This window comes from Ornithodoros turicata, chromosome 8 (assembly GCF_037126465.1).
Source record: "Ornithodoros turicata isolate Travis chromosome 8, ASM3712646v1, whole genome shotgun sequence".
NCBI lineage: Eukaryota > Metazoa > Arthropoda > Arachnida > Ixodida > Argasidae > Ornithodoros > Ornithodoros turicata.
The window spans coordinates 17,926,785-17,941,529 of record NC_088208.1 but is presented as its reverse complement, the minus strand read 5'-3'; the positions used below and the strand labels follow the sequence as shown (position 1 = coordinate 17,941,529).

Here is a 14,745-nt window from a genome sequence, read left to right as displayed (position 1 = left end):
GTGGAAGCTAAAAAAAAAGGAAAATACGCCGTCATATCTAAACATTTTCAATGGTCTGCACCTATGTTTCACCTTCTTCCGTCAGATAACAACAGGGTCGTAAGCAGCATTGCAGGCAATACGAGAACAAAACAGAAACACGGCAGAATTTTAATTCGTTTTGGTTCTGAAAACGCTTGACCTGTGTAGCATCAACTGCTTCGCCCTCCTTCTGTGACTGACAAAGACTCACGCGACATCTGCGGTACTTGGTGTCTGCGAGCCAAGCACACGAAGCGGAAATAGGTGTGAGCGGAAGCCGATAGATAATGGCTGGCAATCAGGAGAGGATGCGTAGCGTTATGCAGCGGCTCCGTGTGGGGTTAGACGCAGCTCCTTTCGAGTCACAACCGAGCGCGACCCATGGGTTAGCAGACGACGGAACCGGAACACGAGCGTCCGCGATGCCCCTAGCATGATCCAAGCGACCATCTGAAACCGCTAGCCTCTTATCCTAGTCCGTGTGACAACTGTCATGTTACTTGGCGCGGGCGCAGGGCTAGCAATTTCAGAACGCTAGGCCGGGTTGCCGCAATTTTGACCACGTGAATATACGACTTCAGAAAATCCCACAGAGCTTAGCGCCGCTTTGAACTCTGGGAACTTGCTGATAACAAAGGAAGAGAAGGATCCTAATCTGTTTCGGTTCCTTCTCTCCCGACCGGTTGTCACGCGAGGAGTCAAGGTCAGCGAAAACAAAACGTGGGGGTCAGTTCTCCCTTCCTCATTTCAGTAATCGGCAGGGGCGATACTCTACCCCATTGCTGATAGTAATGCGGTGAATGAAATAATGAGCCCCTTCACGATAAGGATCGAAGACCTATGCTGTCTAGAAAGGTGAAGAGAGCTTTGAGAGCAGAGCGTTGGTGGGCTGGATGTGGCCAGGGACCAAGCAATTTTGTGAGAGAGAGGGGGGCGAGAGTCCAGCTCAGAAAGCAACTGGCTAGCTAGCGTGCGCAAGGAGCACTGGGATTTTATGAAACTCGTCTATTCGCCGAGTGTACAACTGGTGGCAGGTAATTGGTAATTGGAGTAGGCATACACGTTTGTAAGGTTTGTCAGCCTACACTCTTAAAAATGAACTTCACCGCATAGCACGCTCCTAACCAACCATCATCTCGAATGATATCGTTATCTGCCCTGATTTGTTGAAATCGAGAAGCGTACGCCTTTTTGTGACACTTATGCTGTTCATAATTGTCACAGAAATGGCGTACGCCTGGCGCCTACGCATGGCGTACGCCAGGAAACGAGAAGCGTACGCCTTTTTGTGACACTTATGCTGTTCATAATTGTCACAGAAATGGCGTACGCCTCCCGTTTTCAACAAATCAGGGCAGATAACGATATCATTCGAGATGATGGTTGGTTAGGAGCGTGCTATGCGGTGAAGTTCATTTTTAAGAGTATAGTGTGGCGCATTGCTGCAGGTCCCGTACATTCTTAAAAATGAACTTCAGCGCATAGCACGCTCCTAGCCAACTATAATCTCGAATGATATCGTTATGTGACCTGATTTGTTGAAAACGGGAGTCGTACGCCTTTTTGTGACACTTATGCTGTTCATAATTGTCACCAAAAAGGCGTACTTCTCCTGTTTTCAACAAATCAGATCACATAACGATATCATTCGAGATGATGGTTGGCTAGCAGCGTGCTATGTGCTGAAGTTCATTTTTAAGAGTGTAGGGTATAGTGTATAGTGTATACTGGTGGCAAGTGTTGCATTATGAAATGTAATCGACAATCGCTTTCTCTTTTTTTTTTCCGTTTCCAGAAACTTCGTGGAGAGCGACTGGTGTCGTTGGGAGTTCCGCGTCGCGCATCACACGGCTCTGCAAGACAAAATCAACAGACTGATCATTGTGGTTGTGGATAAGGTGCCGGATGGTGTCGATCAGGAACTTATTCGTTACATGCAGGCAACTAATTATCTGCGCTGGGGGGAGAAGCATTTCTGGAACAAGCTCATATACTCTTTGCCCAAGAAAGACAGAAACCCAGTTCGGGATCCTGGCAACATACCGCTCTCAATCATACCAAGGACAGGGGATTGAATCGGTTAATTGTCTTTCGTTGTTTATTCGTTGTTTTTCTAGTTTTGAACGTGGTCAAAGCAAGATACAACGGTCGAGTGGTGTTTCAGTGCGAAAGATATCCACTTCGATAGGCTCCGTTACGTCGAAGTAACAGAAAATATACAATTTGAGGACTGAACTGTTATATCTGTTGACACAGACGGTGCGAGAGTTTTCGTTGATGTCGTCGCTGGATGCGCATGCTATAGTGTTCCAGTAAGAGACGCCCATAAAGGACAACTGCATCAAGTAGAACTCACACACCAATCCATCGGTACATGAGTGCGCAGAAACCGTTACTTGAATAAAAAAAAGCTAGAAAATGGTTTGGCGGTCTGTCGACCGGTACATTTACTTACGGGGACGTCACGAGTCACGGTTAAGTATAAAAAGATAGTTAATTTAGAATTACGTTTCTTGAAATGTGACATGACTGATGTGACTATGAAGCAGATATGGACGTGGATCTTTAGTACCTACGTTGTCAGGGTAGCATATTTCGAACACATAGTAGATAAGGACATCCCGTCATGCCAGTAGTGATCCCTGTGAGATCAAGTAGATTGATTTTCTAAGGCAGAGAATGATGGTGACTGTCGCTTTAAGTCGAAGTCGCGTTAAGTTAAGTTATTATTATTATTATTATTATTATTATTATTATTATTATTATTATTAAATATGGCTTCAATAATTTTTACCACTGCTTACAAATATGCTCTGATCGCTTTGTTCAATACACTCTCATTGCAAGTATTTTCGTAGCTCTTCAATTCGTTTTGCCTTCAGTATTTAGTATCGTATTTAAACGGTATCGGTCATAGATAGCAGTCAATAGCTGCAGATCCTATTCCGTGTAATTCGTTTTCCTTTATACAGCTTGCGTGTGCCCCTCAGTTATGCAGTGCCCTCGCGGGCCTTTGACCTGTAACCAAATAAAAATAAATGCATTTTTATAGCATCTCGCGCGTGTCTGCTATCTTGTTAAGGTAAGTTGTTTAATATAGAGTTTCCTTTTAAGAAACGAAATTCCAGTTACTTCCAAACGCTTTATTTTGCGCATTTGAACTGTTCAGCTGCGACTATACGTCTGCATGACATGTTTCTTATACACATAGGCTGCATAGCTATTTGTCGCATAGCAAGGTCGCAAACAATGTAGCTGCACGATATGTGTGTGTGTTTTCTTGTTTTTTTTTTTTTTTGAACAGCTCCGTGACCCGGTAGCTCTCCGGAAACGTCAAGTTTCGCTTTGGGGCGACGCACACTCACATTTGCGGCGAGTTTGGGTAGTCCGCTATTTACGCAAAATTGGGTGCGCCTCAACATCCAAGTGTACAAGTGTACGAAGTTGGGGTAGCTGGTATCTTGACATACTGTTGACTGCAGCAAGAAACACACAAGGAAGAACGAAGTTGACACCACGGCTGCTTACTCACAACTGACAGAAAATTTATTTCGAGATGGACAAGGAAAATAAAGCATTTCCGACGAACAGGTTTGAAGCACGAATAAGATCCACAGCCCCCCCCCCCCCCCCCCCCGTTAACACACATGTTTAAAGGTAACCCGTCACTACCTAACAATTTCACACATGCCACGCATGGCTGACAAAGTACAGAGCATATTATACCACACCAAAGATTACATCGTATGCATATCTGCTATCTCTTCCGAAGTCAGGTCAATGGACGGCTGGCTTACACACATATCCCCGTTCTGTATCTGATGCTTCAGCTATCTCCCGTGCTATCTTTTGTTTGAGCATAGCTTTTACAGTCTCCGTGTGTCCAAAAAGTGGCTTGCACCCGCATGTTCGACAGTGAACGGCAAGGTGTCCTGAGGGAGTTGAATTGAACACCGCTGCCCTATGCTCACGCAGCCGTATGTTGAGGCATCGCCCCGTTTGCCCAATATATCGTCGTTCACATGAGAGCGGAATGCTGTAAACTACTTGCTGTCGGCAACTCACAAAAGTTTCCTCTTTGTGCTGCACTTTACATCCACCCGTGGGCTTAGGGTTGTTGACTCTAGAGCACAAAACCTGGAGCTTCATAGGAGCAGTCAAAACTACTGGAACCCCATGCCTTTTAGCCACATTTTTGAAATTGTGAGACAAGGTATGAATGTATGGCAATATTATAGGCCTGCCCCTCAACTCGCTACGCAGCCTTCTCGCCTTGCCCTTTACCTTCTGCAATACGATCTCAGCAACGTTCTGCAAAAGTGAAAGTGGGTAGCCTCCCTCCATCAACCTCTGGACCTGAGAGGCGAAGCTGCTTTGTATTTGGTGTTCACATGATTTACTCAAAGAAGACCAAAGAGCCGCTGACAGGGGGCTGACAGGGGGGGGGGGGGGCTGTGGATCTTATTCGTGCTTCAAACCTGTTCATCGTAAATGCTTTATTTTCCTTGTCCGTCTCGAAATAAATTTTCTGTCAGTTGTGAGTAAGCAGCCGTGGTGTCAACTTCGTCCTTCCTTGTGTGTTTCTTGCTGCATTCAACAGTATGTCAACATCCAAGACTCGGAATGGGCCCCAGGCGTACGCTGTGATGGCTTCCAATTTCATTGTACACAAAAGAAGTACGAAGGCGCTGCGTAATCGCATGAAACATCCTCTGGGAGCCGAGCATGCGCTCTCACGACCCTTATTTCTTTTGAGGCCTCAAAGCGATTGGGTAACACTACCCTGAAACGCCCTATTATTATTGCTGGTCGTGGAGCTGTTCTGGGATGTTAAAATCGAATAAAGCACCAGTGCGGCCAAATATAACCACGAAACAGACTTACACGGCCACGGCACGTATAGCAGGGAAGTGGCTCACGAGCATCTTTTGCGAGGAGGAAGAAGAAGAAAGTAAACCTAGGGCGCGCTCTCAATCGCGTTATCTAGGTGGTGGTGGTGGTGATCGCGTTATCTAGAGATTACTCCGCACCAAACCCTGGCCAATCGCCCTGTGTGGCTGGTGGCCACTGTTCCTAGTGGTGGAAGAAGAAGAAGAAGAAGGTCGCTTCACGCGTTACATCATGACTAGCCCTGGCCAATCGCCCTCAGTGGCTAACGGCCATTGCCCTGAGGTAGAAGAAGAAGAAGAAGAAGAATCGCGTTATGGTTATATCGCGTGTGGTTCATTCCACTGTTCGCCAATCGGTTGTTCGGTTGTGTGACGTACTTATCCGTTTGTTCTCCTGCAGCTCCCAGCTAGTTTTGAAGAAGGGTAAGTCTGAGATCCATCGTTGCTATATTTGCCTACCGTAAACTAGTATCTGACGAACAACGATAAGTTATTCTTGATTAAAAACAGTTAGCTTACACCCACCCCCACTTCTAGGGGTCAGCCTACTGGACTGGGGAGCCAGCCCAGTAGAACAATGTCATGAACTGGGCCTGCTGATTTCTCTACCTTTTTTCGGATCGCTGGCTCTTTCGCGGTTTATCGCGGTTGGGTTTTTCAGATGAAAACTGCGTCGCGTTCATGACACTTGTTGAGATTCTTCAGTAGTTTTAGTAGAGCTTCGGGCGCGCATAGAGTACTGCACTGAGAAATTTTCTCAAAGTTCGTTCAAGAGGGAAAAGGCCTCGTGCAGAACTGTCTACGCGCTAAAAGAGTGGTGACTGGCAAAGGACGGGCCAGATAAGAAAATGCCCAGTTTTCTTGATCCAGTGCTTAATCATGTCCAGTACACAATAGCGACTTTTAGTACATCGAAAGCTTACGCTAAGATAACAATGGTTCCGAAAATGTCATCTTCCTTAGTCGTTTGAAGTGGCTGGCATTCTCTTCGTATCGTTTAAGTGCAGTGCTTCCCATCTCCGAATGCTTGACAATAATCTGGACTGAAGAGTTTTTTTAGAGAATAATTTTAGTAGATCGTATGCCCTCTACGTAAAAGATAGGTTAAGAAAGCTACCTATTAAAACTAGCTAGTGTGCCAATACGATGGTATCGTAATGCGGATGTCACAACGATTATACGTACTTGCCGCCTCATAGCAGACACGAGGGACACAGGAAGTAGGGAAGGGAGCCTTTTGCTTTCACGATGATTGTCGAAGACACATGGGTCCTGGGCTGTTGCTTCATCTCGTGTCGGCTTTGTGTACTTGGATTAGGAACGATATTTGAAAGAGCTGCGTAAAGATATTTCCGCTCTCATCTAGGCCTTTTCCGGCAAAGCGTTCAGAACAAGCAGCATACGCGCAGAAACGTGGCCTTCCTGTCAACCAGGAATCCGCTTCGCCAAGCCAGAAACCAGGACAGTAAGTGTTTGCTTTGTCTTAGGCTCGTATTTGGAAGACCTTAATGATGCTCTTGTCTAGCTGTTTCCTGGCCTTGCATTCTAAATGCTGTTGCACGTTGCAGTGCACTCACAGTGGATGCGCACTTGAATTTCGCATTCAAAATTGACTCTATACATTTCATGCTGTGCCAACATAGTACGCACTCGGAAATTGCGAACCTAGTGGCTGCGCCAACTCACGTGAGAGTTGTCACCCGAACATGCATGCCCAGAAGCAGTTTAAATTGTTAGAGTCACGCCAGGGCTGTAGCCTCAGTAGAGGGGTGAGCTCCGAACCGGGTGACGCGATGGAAGAGGGTGGCACGCCGCACCAGTACCTCTGTTTCTCTGTGGCAAAATGAGGAGGAGCCCTTTGCCAGTGAGTTATTTCGTCAGCATTAGAAGGGTCATGTCGAGCGGAGGGTGGTAGAGGAAGGGTAGAAGGAGGACGAGGGTAGAAGGAGGGTAAGGAACAGGGGAGAGGAGGAAAATTCGGGAGGGCAGCAGCACGTGGGATCACAGCGGAGGAGCAGCTGGAGGAGGGGATGGCGGCGACGCCTGCGAACCAAATATGCGGGGATGTCTAAGCGTGCGAGTGCGTGGGGGGAAGTTTGAAATATACAATAGAGTGCAAACCAAGTACGAGAGCCAGGCCGACTAGGCCACAGGAAAACGGAATGCGATCGACGACGACGGAAGGCAGAGAATGAATAGCAACGTAAGCAATGCCTGTCTGTAGACTCCACGGCCAAACGCCAGAGGAGTCTGAGGGCAACCAAAGGAAACAAGCGAAAGAGAAAGCAGGAAGCAAAAGCAAACACAGGTGCTTGCTAATGCATTTCCAAAGGATTCACCAATTGATCTTCCTAAATTTTTTTCTGGTTGTGGTGTGATAATTTTATGTATTGTGAACCATTAGGTACGGTAAGAGATCCATTATGGGGGGGGGGGGACACACAGCCTGCGCATCCGGTGACGCGTACCGTAGTGATGCCACTATCGGCTAGGTACATCGCGGTCCCACTGCCATGGTTCCAAGAGGACTCGCTGTCGGGCACGTTGGTGACTATACATGAAGATCCAAAACACAGCGCGAGAAGACACGACGGAAGAAGAGAGGACAGGACAGGCGCTGACTCCAACGAACAGTTTAATAACACAAAAACCAGTACGCAGGCGCACAGCCGCCAACCCAGTCACCCCACCTTGGTCCAAAAGCGCAGACGCTCAAACCGACACAATCACTACCGCCTCGACAACATCCTCCTCTCCCCCGATAACAAAGACACAGAAGTTTGGCTCACACACCTACCGCCTCTATCCCCGATAAAAAACGCTTCTGATAACTCCCGCGCACCCTTATCTCTGCTCCTAGATAGCACGACAATCTGACTAAATAGCGGAGTACACTTACATTTGGTAACATGCATGGGCAAATGACGCGTGTCCGCACTAGACAAAGACCTTTCATGCTCCCGGGCCCTGTCGTTAACACACCGGCCAGTCTGGCCAATGTACACCCTATCGCATGTGAGTGGGATCTCATAAACTACCCCCACCGCACAGCTAACGTACTGGTGCTGATGGCTCTTGCCACAAGAGACTTTAGGCTTACTACGATCAACTTTCGAACAAAGGCCCGAGAGCTTGCAAGGTGCCGAAAATACCATAGGTACACCGTATCTATTAGCCACTCTTTTCAAATTGTGCGATACTCTGTGCACGTACGGAACAACCATACATCTAGTAGAGCCCCTCGCCACTTCCCCCCTAGGTTTCCGCACCTTTCCTTTAACCTTTTGGAGAAGGCCTTCGGCTACACTCGCCAACAGCCTTGTGGGGAACCCAGCAGCACCCAACCTGTCAACCTGGGCCGTGAAACTCTCCAGCAAAACGTGCTCACAAGACTTCTTTAAAGCGGATTCCAAGCAGAGCAAAGCAATGCTATGAGAATATTGTTAGTGGTGTGTTACAGCAATTTCACTGTGGAGGGAAAGGGTTGTCATTCACCTCAGAGCTACAGGCGAATGGGCGTATACAGTTCCTGGACCTTAATATCCGTGTTGGGGAGAAGCGCTTGTGTTGGGCCTTCCACCCGAGGGCAAAGAAGGACCTGATGCCTTTTGACTCAGCCCAATCTAAGACTGTGAAGCGCGCTATTGCTTTGCTCTGCTTGGAATCCGCTTTAAAGAAGTCTTGTGAGCACGTTTTGTTGGAGAGTTTCACGGCCCAGGTTGACAGGTTGGGTGCTGCTGGGTTCCCCACAAGGCTGTTGGCGAGTGTAGCCGAAGGCCTTCTCCTAAAGGTTAAAGGAAAGGTGCGGAAACCTAGGGGGGAAGTGGCGAGGGGCTCTACTAGATGTATGGTTGTTCCGTACGTGCAGAGTATCGCACAATTTGAAAAGAGTGGCTAATAGATACGGTGTACCTATGGTATTTTCGGCACCTTGCAAGCTCTCGGGCCTTTGTTCGAAAGTTGATCGTAGTAAGCCTAAAGTCTCTTGTGGCAAGAGCCATCAGCACCAGTGCGTTAGCTGTGCGGTGGGGGTAGTTTATGAGATCCCACTCACATGCGATAGGGTGTACATTGGCCAGACTGGCCGGTGTGTTAACGACAGGGCCCGGGAGCATGAAAGGTCTTTGTCTAGTGCGGACACGCGTCATTTGCCCATGCATGTTACCAAATGTAAGTGTACTCCGCTATTTAGTCAGATTGTCGTGCTATCTAGGAGCAGAGATAAGGGTGCGCGGGAGTTATCTGAAGCGTTTTTTATCGGGGATAGAGGCGGTAGGTGTGTGAGCCAAACTTCTGTGTCTTTGTTATCGGGGGAGAGGAGGATGTTGTCGAGGCGGTAGTGATTGTGTCTGTTTGAGCGTCTGCGCTTTTGGACCAAGGTGGGGTGACTGGGTTGGCGGCTGTGCGCCTGCGTACTGGTTTTTGTGTTATTAAACTGTTCGTTGGAGTCAGCGCCTGTCCTGTCCTCTCTTCTTCCGTCGTGTCTTCTCGCGCTGTGTTTTGGATCTTCATGCCATGGTTCCGTCGTCTTCTATAACCCACGTTAGCTTGCGACGTGCGATCCCTCGCGACTTGGATGTGGCCACACAAGATGTAGTTGGGCAACCCGATGCTCGGTTGCATCGAGGTCTTGCAAAAAAAAAGTGCTAGCTGGCGAATTGCTCATGCTGGGAAAGAGCGATTGTTTGATTAAGAGAAAGTGATTGCTCGGAATCTGGCACAAAAAAAAAAAAAAAACTGCCACGAAATGAGCACACGAATTCCTCATTCAACAAGGCGGCGTTGGCTGGGCCAACACCACTTGCTGGGAGCAACGTCACGAAACAATTCACGCCAATCACGAGTTTCCTCTCAGCTGCAGTATCTATGGAAACGAGCTGACATCAGCCGCATGTGCAGCCATTGGTAGCCACGAAGAGCCTGTGTTTCAAAATCATCTTTGGCAATTGGCTCACGTCTTGCTTGGCTGCGGCCATTGGTCGACTTGAAATGTTTACTACGCGAGAAGGAGTGAGGAGGCTTCAAGCAGGCTTTCTGTATCCAGGTGGCGTTGGCTGGGCGCGCGACCACTGTTGGCCAGGCGCCCGATCGGTCAAGAGGGACACGCGTCCCTTCCTTTATTCGGTGTGAAATCTACTGAAGGTAGACCTCGGCAACATCAATAGTATATGGTACACTGAATCATACACTCCGTAAAAAGTGAAGGGGCATCCGGAAACCTATCCATGAAACAGATACCACTATGTTCAGCATCTGCCGTCAATCTACTTTGTTAATCTGAGAAGTATCCCATTCATCATTTAAATAAAGTTGCTGTTTCTTCTTTGCGTCAGTACAATAATATGGGGTGGCATCTTAGGGTGGCAGGCTGCAATCTGATGGTTAATGTGGTCGTTGCGCTCTGATCGACACCGCGCAGGTGGCCGTTGCGGTGTCAAATAACAACACGGGTGGTAGCTAATCGCACACAGCTGATCACGCCAGAGCCTCGACAAAGACACATACTACTGACGCTGCGTAATCAATCCGTTGCCTGCACCTGCCATGTCAATGGGATATGGATGGAGGTTAAATAAAACACATTTAAAAATGTAGGAAGCCGGCACCACATGGCTTCAATAGAGAGCCCATTGCTTAGTTTCGGTAGCAAGTACGAGACTGGTCATTTTGTATCAGGCAACATAACAGCAGTGTTGGTCCACGAAGGCTTGACTTGACTTGAAGGTGTACTTGACTATGTATGAGCATAATGTCAGAATTGAACGTAACGTCATCTTTGCTCGGCTTTGCAGCTCTAGATTCACAGTTGATGGTCCGTACAGCCACCCACTCAAACAGATGGTCAGCAATGCCAAGCTCTGTATCCGATGATCTGTTCCACTTCTTCCAGTTCAGGCCTGCCACAGCCCCGTTCACGTCCACATCTGGCAGACACTTGAACTTCACCGCGCTGGTGTCGAAGTCATCGAGAACACGGTGGGGCATTGATATTAAACAAGAGTAAGTTTCAGACATTGCAGAGTTCGACATTTCGTGTACCCTTAGTCCACTAGTCTGCATAAAGCCAAAACCACTTTGGATATATTTCAATTGATTCTCTGATGGACATCACGCGAAGCGAGCGCCAATCCATGTTCACTGCTGCAACACATACACAGGGGAGACGTCGGATAAAGACCTGGGGGGGGGGGAAAGGTATCCTGATATATCCTTGTTCACTCTCAGGCATTGACAGCTTTATCTCGCTACCGGACAAACTTGTGCCACGTATCCCTGCTAACTATGGGTTTTTCTTTTTGTTTTTGTTTTTTTCTTTCAACAAATATGCGTCTGTGCAGAATCCGATCAGAGGCGACCACACAGCTAACCACCCTTACTGACATGGCCGCTACCACGAGTCTTTGCGGAAAGGGGTTTCACTACAGCTGCCTCGACTTTGACGTCACAATGACTACGTCGAGTGCAGATGTGGACCAGTTGATTGAATTGCTCAAGGTATGACAAGTGTGATTTCGTTGCACGCCTCTGTGCCTATTGATGATGATAATGAATGCAGTTTTTATGGCGCACTCTGCATCTATTGTAGTACATACTAGAATACCAAAAGATGAATACGCAGCAGAAACTAGAAGTATGAAACCAGCGTAATTTAATGGCTGGCTCAACAGACACTAAGAGCATTTTTTTGCGAATTGGAATTCCATATCTGCGCGAAACAGGTGGGAAAAAAAGCGGAAAATAGGAAAATACTTCGAAGAACAACGTGTGCAAACGAACTGGTGTAGTTTTTTTTTTAATTCTGTGTTAGCGCCCCGAAGCAACTGGGGCTATGAGCGGCGTACAGACGTGTACAGATGGAGAGAGGACAGCAGGAAGGAGAAGGGGACAGGGGAGGTTAGTATGCGTCCTGGGCCGACTTCACGGGGAACTGTGCCGATATTCGTCTGGAAAGTCTTCGGAAAACCCAGGGAAAACCTCAGACAGCACAGCCGATGACGGGATTCGAAGAACTGGTCTACTGTAGAATCGGCAACATGTCATTGAGCCTGGGGAATACACGCACGCACAACGTTGTGGTACGTACACTTAAAAGCAGCAATCGCTTATGTATGGGCATCTGGGCTACGAGCTGCGTAGGTGCAAAAGTTACATCACGAAAAAACATGTACAAAACATGTCAAACGGTAATTTTATTGGATGCCGACGACACTATTTCAATAGATAGCCCGTCACTTAGTTTCGGTGGCAAATACGAGATTGGTCATCACGTATCATCAGTGTTGTCCACAAAGGCTGGACTTTGTGATAAATCGTTTAAAGGTACTGCAAAGCCTCAGACAGGCAATTGATGTTTACGGCGTGGTTTAGCAGTTGTTGCTTGTAAACTCAGCTTACCACATTAAACGTATGACAGAACACTGCTAATGTTTCAATTTGCTAGCAAAATTAGTTTCAAATTAAAGAAATGATCCCGAGTTCGTGAAGCAATAGCGATTTGCTGATCTTGTGTTAGGTAGCAGACTTTTATCGTTGTAGACAAGTGTGTAGCGCATGTAATTGTCCCTTACCAACGAGCGATGAGCAGCGTTGCAGGGTGGCGGAGTGTAAAATTTTTAATTTAAGTTTTCTAAAAATTGACTGGTACGAGCACAATGGCTGGTAACACAGACGATAGATACGGTAGGTCTAGCATACTCCTACAGTGTAACAGTTTTCAGATCTTTGAAGGTATAATAATGTAATTTCGCTAATTTCATAATGGAGTATGGTTTAGCAAGAGTTCTCTCTCCTTGCTGTTGTCTGTTCTCCAAAAATCCACTCTTTCAAAGTCTCAACATTGTTGAACAGTATTGTCAAAATCTTTTGGATGGTTCTGGGCGGTACGCAGTACTTCGCTTGGAATAAAACGCCCCTGAACATCGGCGCGCGCGTTCCCGCTCTACTCGCTCTGCAGGACGAAAAGAGGAGGAGGAGGAGGATTGTGATGTCATCAGGGTTACAAGAGACCGCGCTCCAATCGGGGCCGGCGCCCTTACGCTTTTTTTTTTCTACTCCCAGTTCTCTCTGTGCGTGTAGCAGACCACACTTCTCCAAACAAGCAAACCAATTAGCGGATTGCACCGCGATGACGTCAAAGCGACTCTCGCCGCTAGTTGCGGGCATTGCCACCGTTGCGCGCGGTTGCGGTTTTCAAAATCGAATTCCTCGATATGTATGCATATGTCTTTGAATCACTGCGCATGGTGCGTTTTATCAGTCAGGTTAACGGCTTGGTTTGAAAAAATTGTCCTGTCTGAAGCGTTTTCTGTGCTCCTTTAACGGGCCGATGTGCGGACAGTGCAGCGCAGGCTGCACAATCCATTTTAACAATTCACTGTAAAAACTTCCAAAGGAAATTCACTGTTATGCGCACTTATGAGCGTTCTTCTTGGGTTGTCCGAACTCCAGAACTCACCATTGGATTTCAACTTCAAAGCCGTGATGGGATCTGAAGTTTTACTCAAATTGTGAAAATTGAAATGTGGGATCAGAGTTGAAGTGGAATGATGGGTTATGATGTGATTGATTCTGAAGTTCAAGTTGGAATGATCAGTTATGATGTGATAGATTCTGTAGTTGAAGACTGCGATGTGATGGTGAAGGGCTGCGCGGATATCTGATCATGATGTCATGTTGAATAAGTTCTTGGGAAAATGCCGCCGTATGCCATCTACGTAAGGTAGTGCATCTGTAGCGAAGCGTGCCTTGGTCGTAACGGCTAACTTTGCCTCGAACACCTCGAACAAAGCAAGCAGCGCCCTTGCAAGAGCATGCACGATCGTAGTTCTACGAGCGTGCGTGCTCCTTTAACATAGACCCAGAGCAAAGGTATCGAACAGTAGGTGTGTATCGACAGCAGTAACGGACTTGTCGTTTCAGACCTGCAAGAAAAGTGGCTTATTCAGTTACGAGGAATACCATACGTCATGGATGAAAAGCCAAGATGTATGCGACACCCTGAGGCTATCGCGACTGATAAGGGCTCATCACATTAAGTGGTACACTCTAAAAACAGAACTTCACCGCATAGCACACTGTGCGCAAACCATTGCCAAGAATGATAGGGTTATCGCTTCTGATTCGAAGAGAGACGGGGGCGTACACCTTTTTGTGGCAATTTTCATATATCCAAATTGCCACAAAAAGGCGTACGCCCACCTCTCTCTTCGAATCAAAAGCGATAACCCTATCATTCGTGGCAATGGTTGGCTCACAGCGTGCTATGCGGTGAAGTTCTGTTTTTAGAGTGTACGGAGGGTACGTCAATGTGAAACTTATGAAACTGAAGGTAAACGTTGGTATACTAGCGGGAAAACATTAACTAAACTGACAAATGTTTCAGATGTGCAAAACGTACCGCGAATACGGATATCAAGATGGCTGGTTCGACCTGTGTTTGGTGATGCGGACCGGTACTGCTTTGAACCGAAACGTCTCTTTGGATTTGTGCGTGCGGTAAAGAGCTACATGTGTGAACGATCATCAAGTTACGAAAGTGCGAGCAGCGTGTGTGCGATGCAAGATCCCTCTTGAACTGTGCATTTAGGTCAGCAGGCGGCACTGCTTTCCATACAATAGATTGTATAGCTGATTTGTAAAACTGCGGTAGTCTATTCCAATTTTGTTTTCATTGCTAGCCAATAGAGATATGTGACGCAACGTAGGAGGATATTGGTAGCGGAAAGCGAAACCAGTGTTTGTCAGGGTATCCTCTACCCATCCCTGCACGATCTGACGCCTCTCGCTTCCTTCGCTTTTTACCCCCACGGATGCTCTGTATTGCAGCTTCCACGCT

General features: G+C 47.2%; 2 protein-coding genes across 7 annotated transcripts in view; both read left to right on the top strand.

Annotated features, from left to right (window-relative positions):
- LOC135366576 (protein toll-like) overlaps nt 1-3,075 on the top strand; it is a 28,199-nt gene extending 25,124 nt beyond the window's left edge. For all 4 annotated transcript variants that reach the window (XM_064599340.1, XM_064599338.1, XM_064599339.1 and 1 more), the window contains exon 6: nt 1,817-3,075. In XM_064599340.1, the coding sequence (XP_064455410.1) occupies nt 1,817-2,096 (280 nt within the window). In that variant the 3' untranslated portion in view covers nt 2,097-3,075. The remainder of the gene's footprint in view (nt 1-1,816) is intronic.
- A 2,045-nt stretch (nt 3,076-5,120) lies between these two features.
- Nucleotides 5,121-13,998, top strand: LOC135366575 (uncharacterized). Of its 3 annotated transcripts, XM_064599336.1 has the most exons (7): nt 5,121-5,333; nt 6,277-6,375; nt 10,703-10,722; nt 10,801-10,910; nt 11,249-11,405; nt 11,719-11,986; nt 13,830-13,998. In XM_064599336.1, exons 1-6 carry the CDS (start codon nt 5,225-5,227, stop codon nt 11,932-11,934), a joined length of 711 nt encoding a protein of 236 aa, XP_064455406.1. In that variant the 5' UTR covers nt 5,121-5,224; the 3' UTR covers nt 11,935-11,986; nt 13,830-13,998. The 3 variants fall into 3 exon arrangements, 2 of the variants coding, with proteins under 2 accessions (XP_064455406.1, XP_064455405.1); XM_064599335.1 differs by having other exon boundaries at nt 5,131-5,333; nt 10,703-10,910; XR_010414224.1 differs by lacking the exons at nt 10,703-10,722; nt 11,719-11,986 and having other exon boundaries at nt 5,147-5,333.
- The last annotated feature ends 747 nt before the right edge of the window (nt 13,999-14,745 follow it).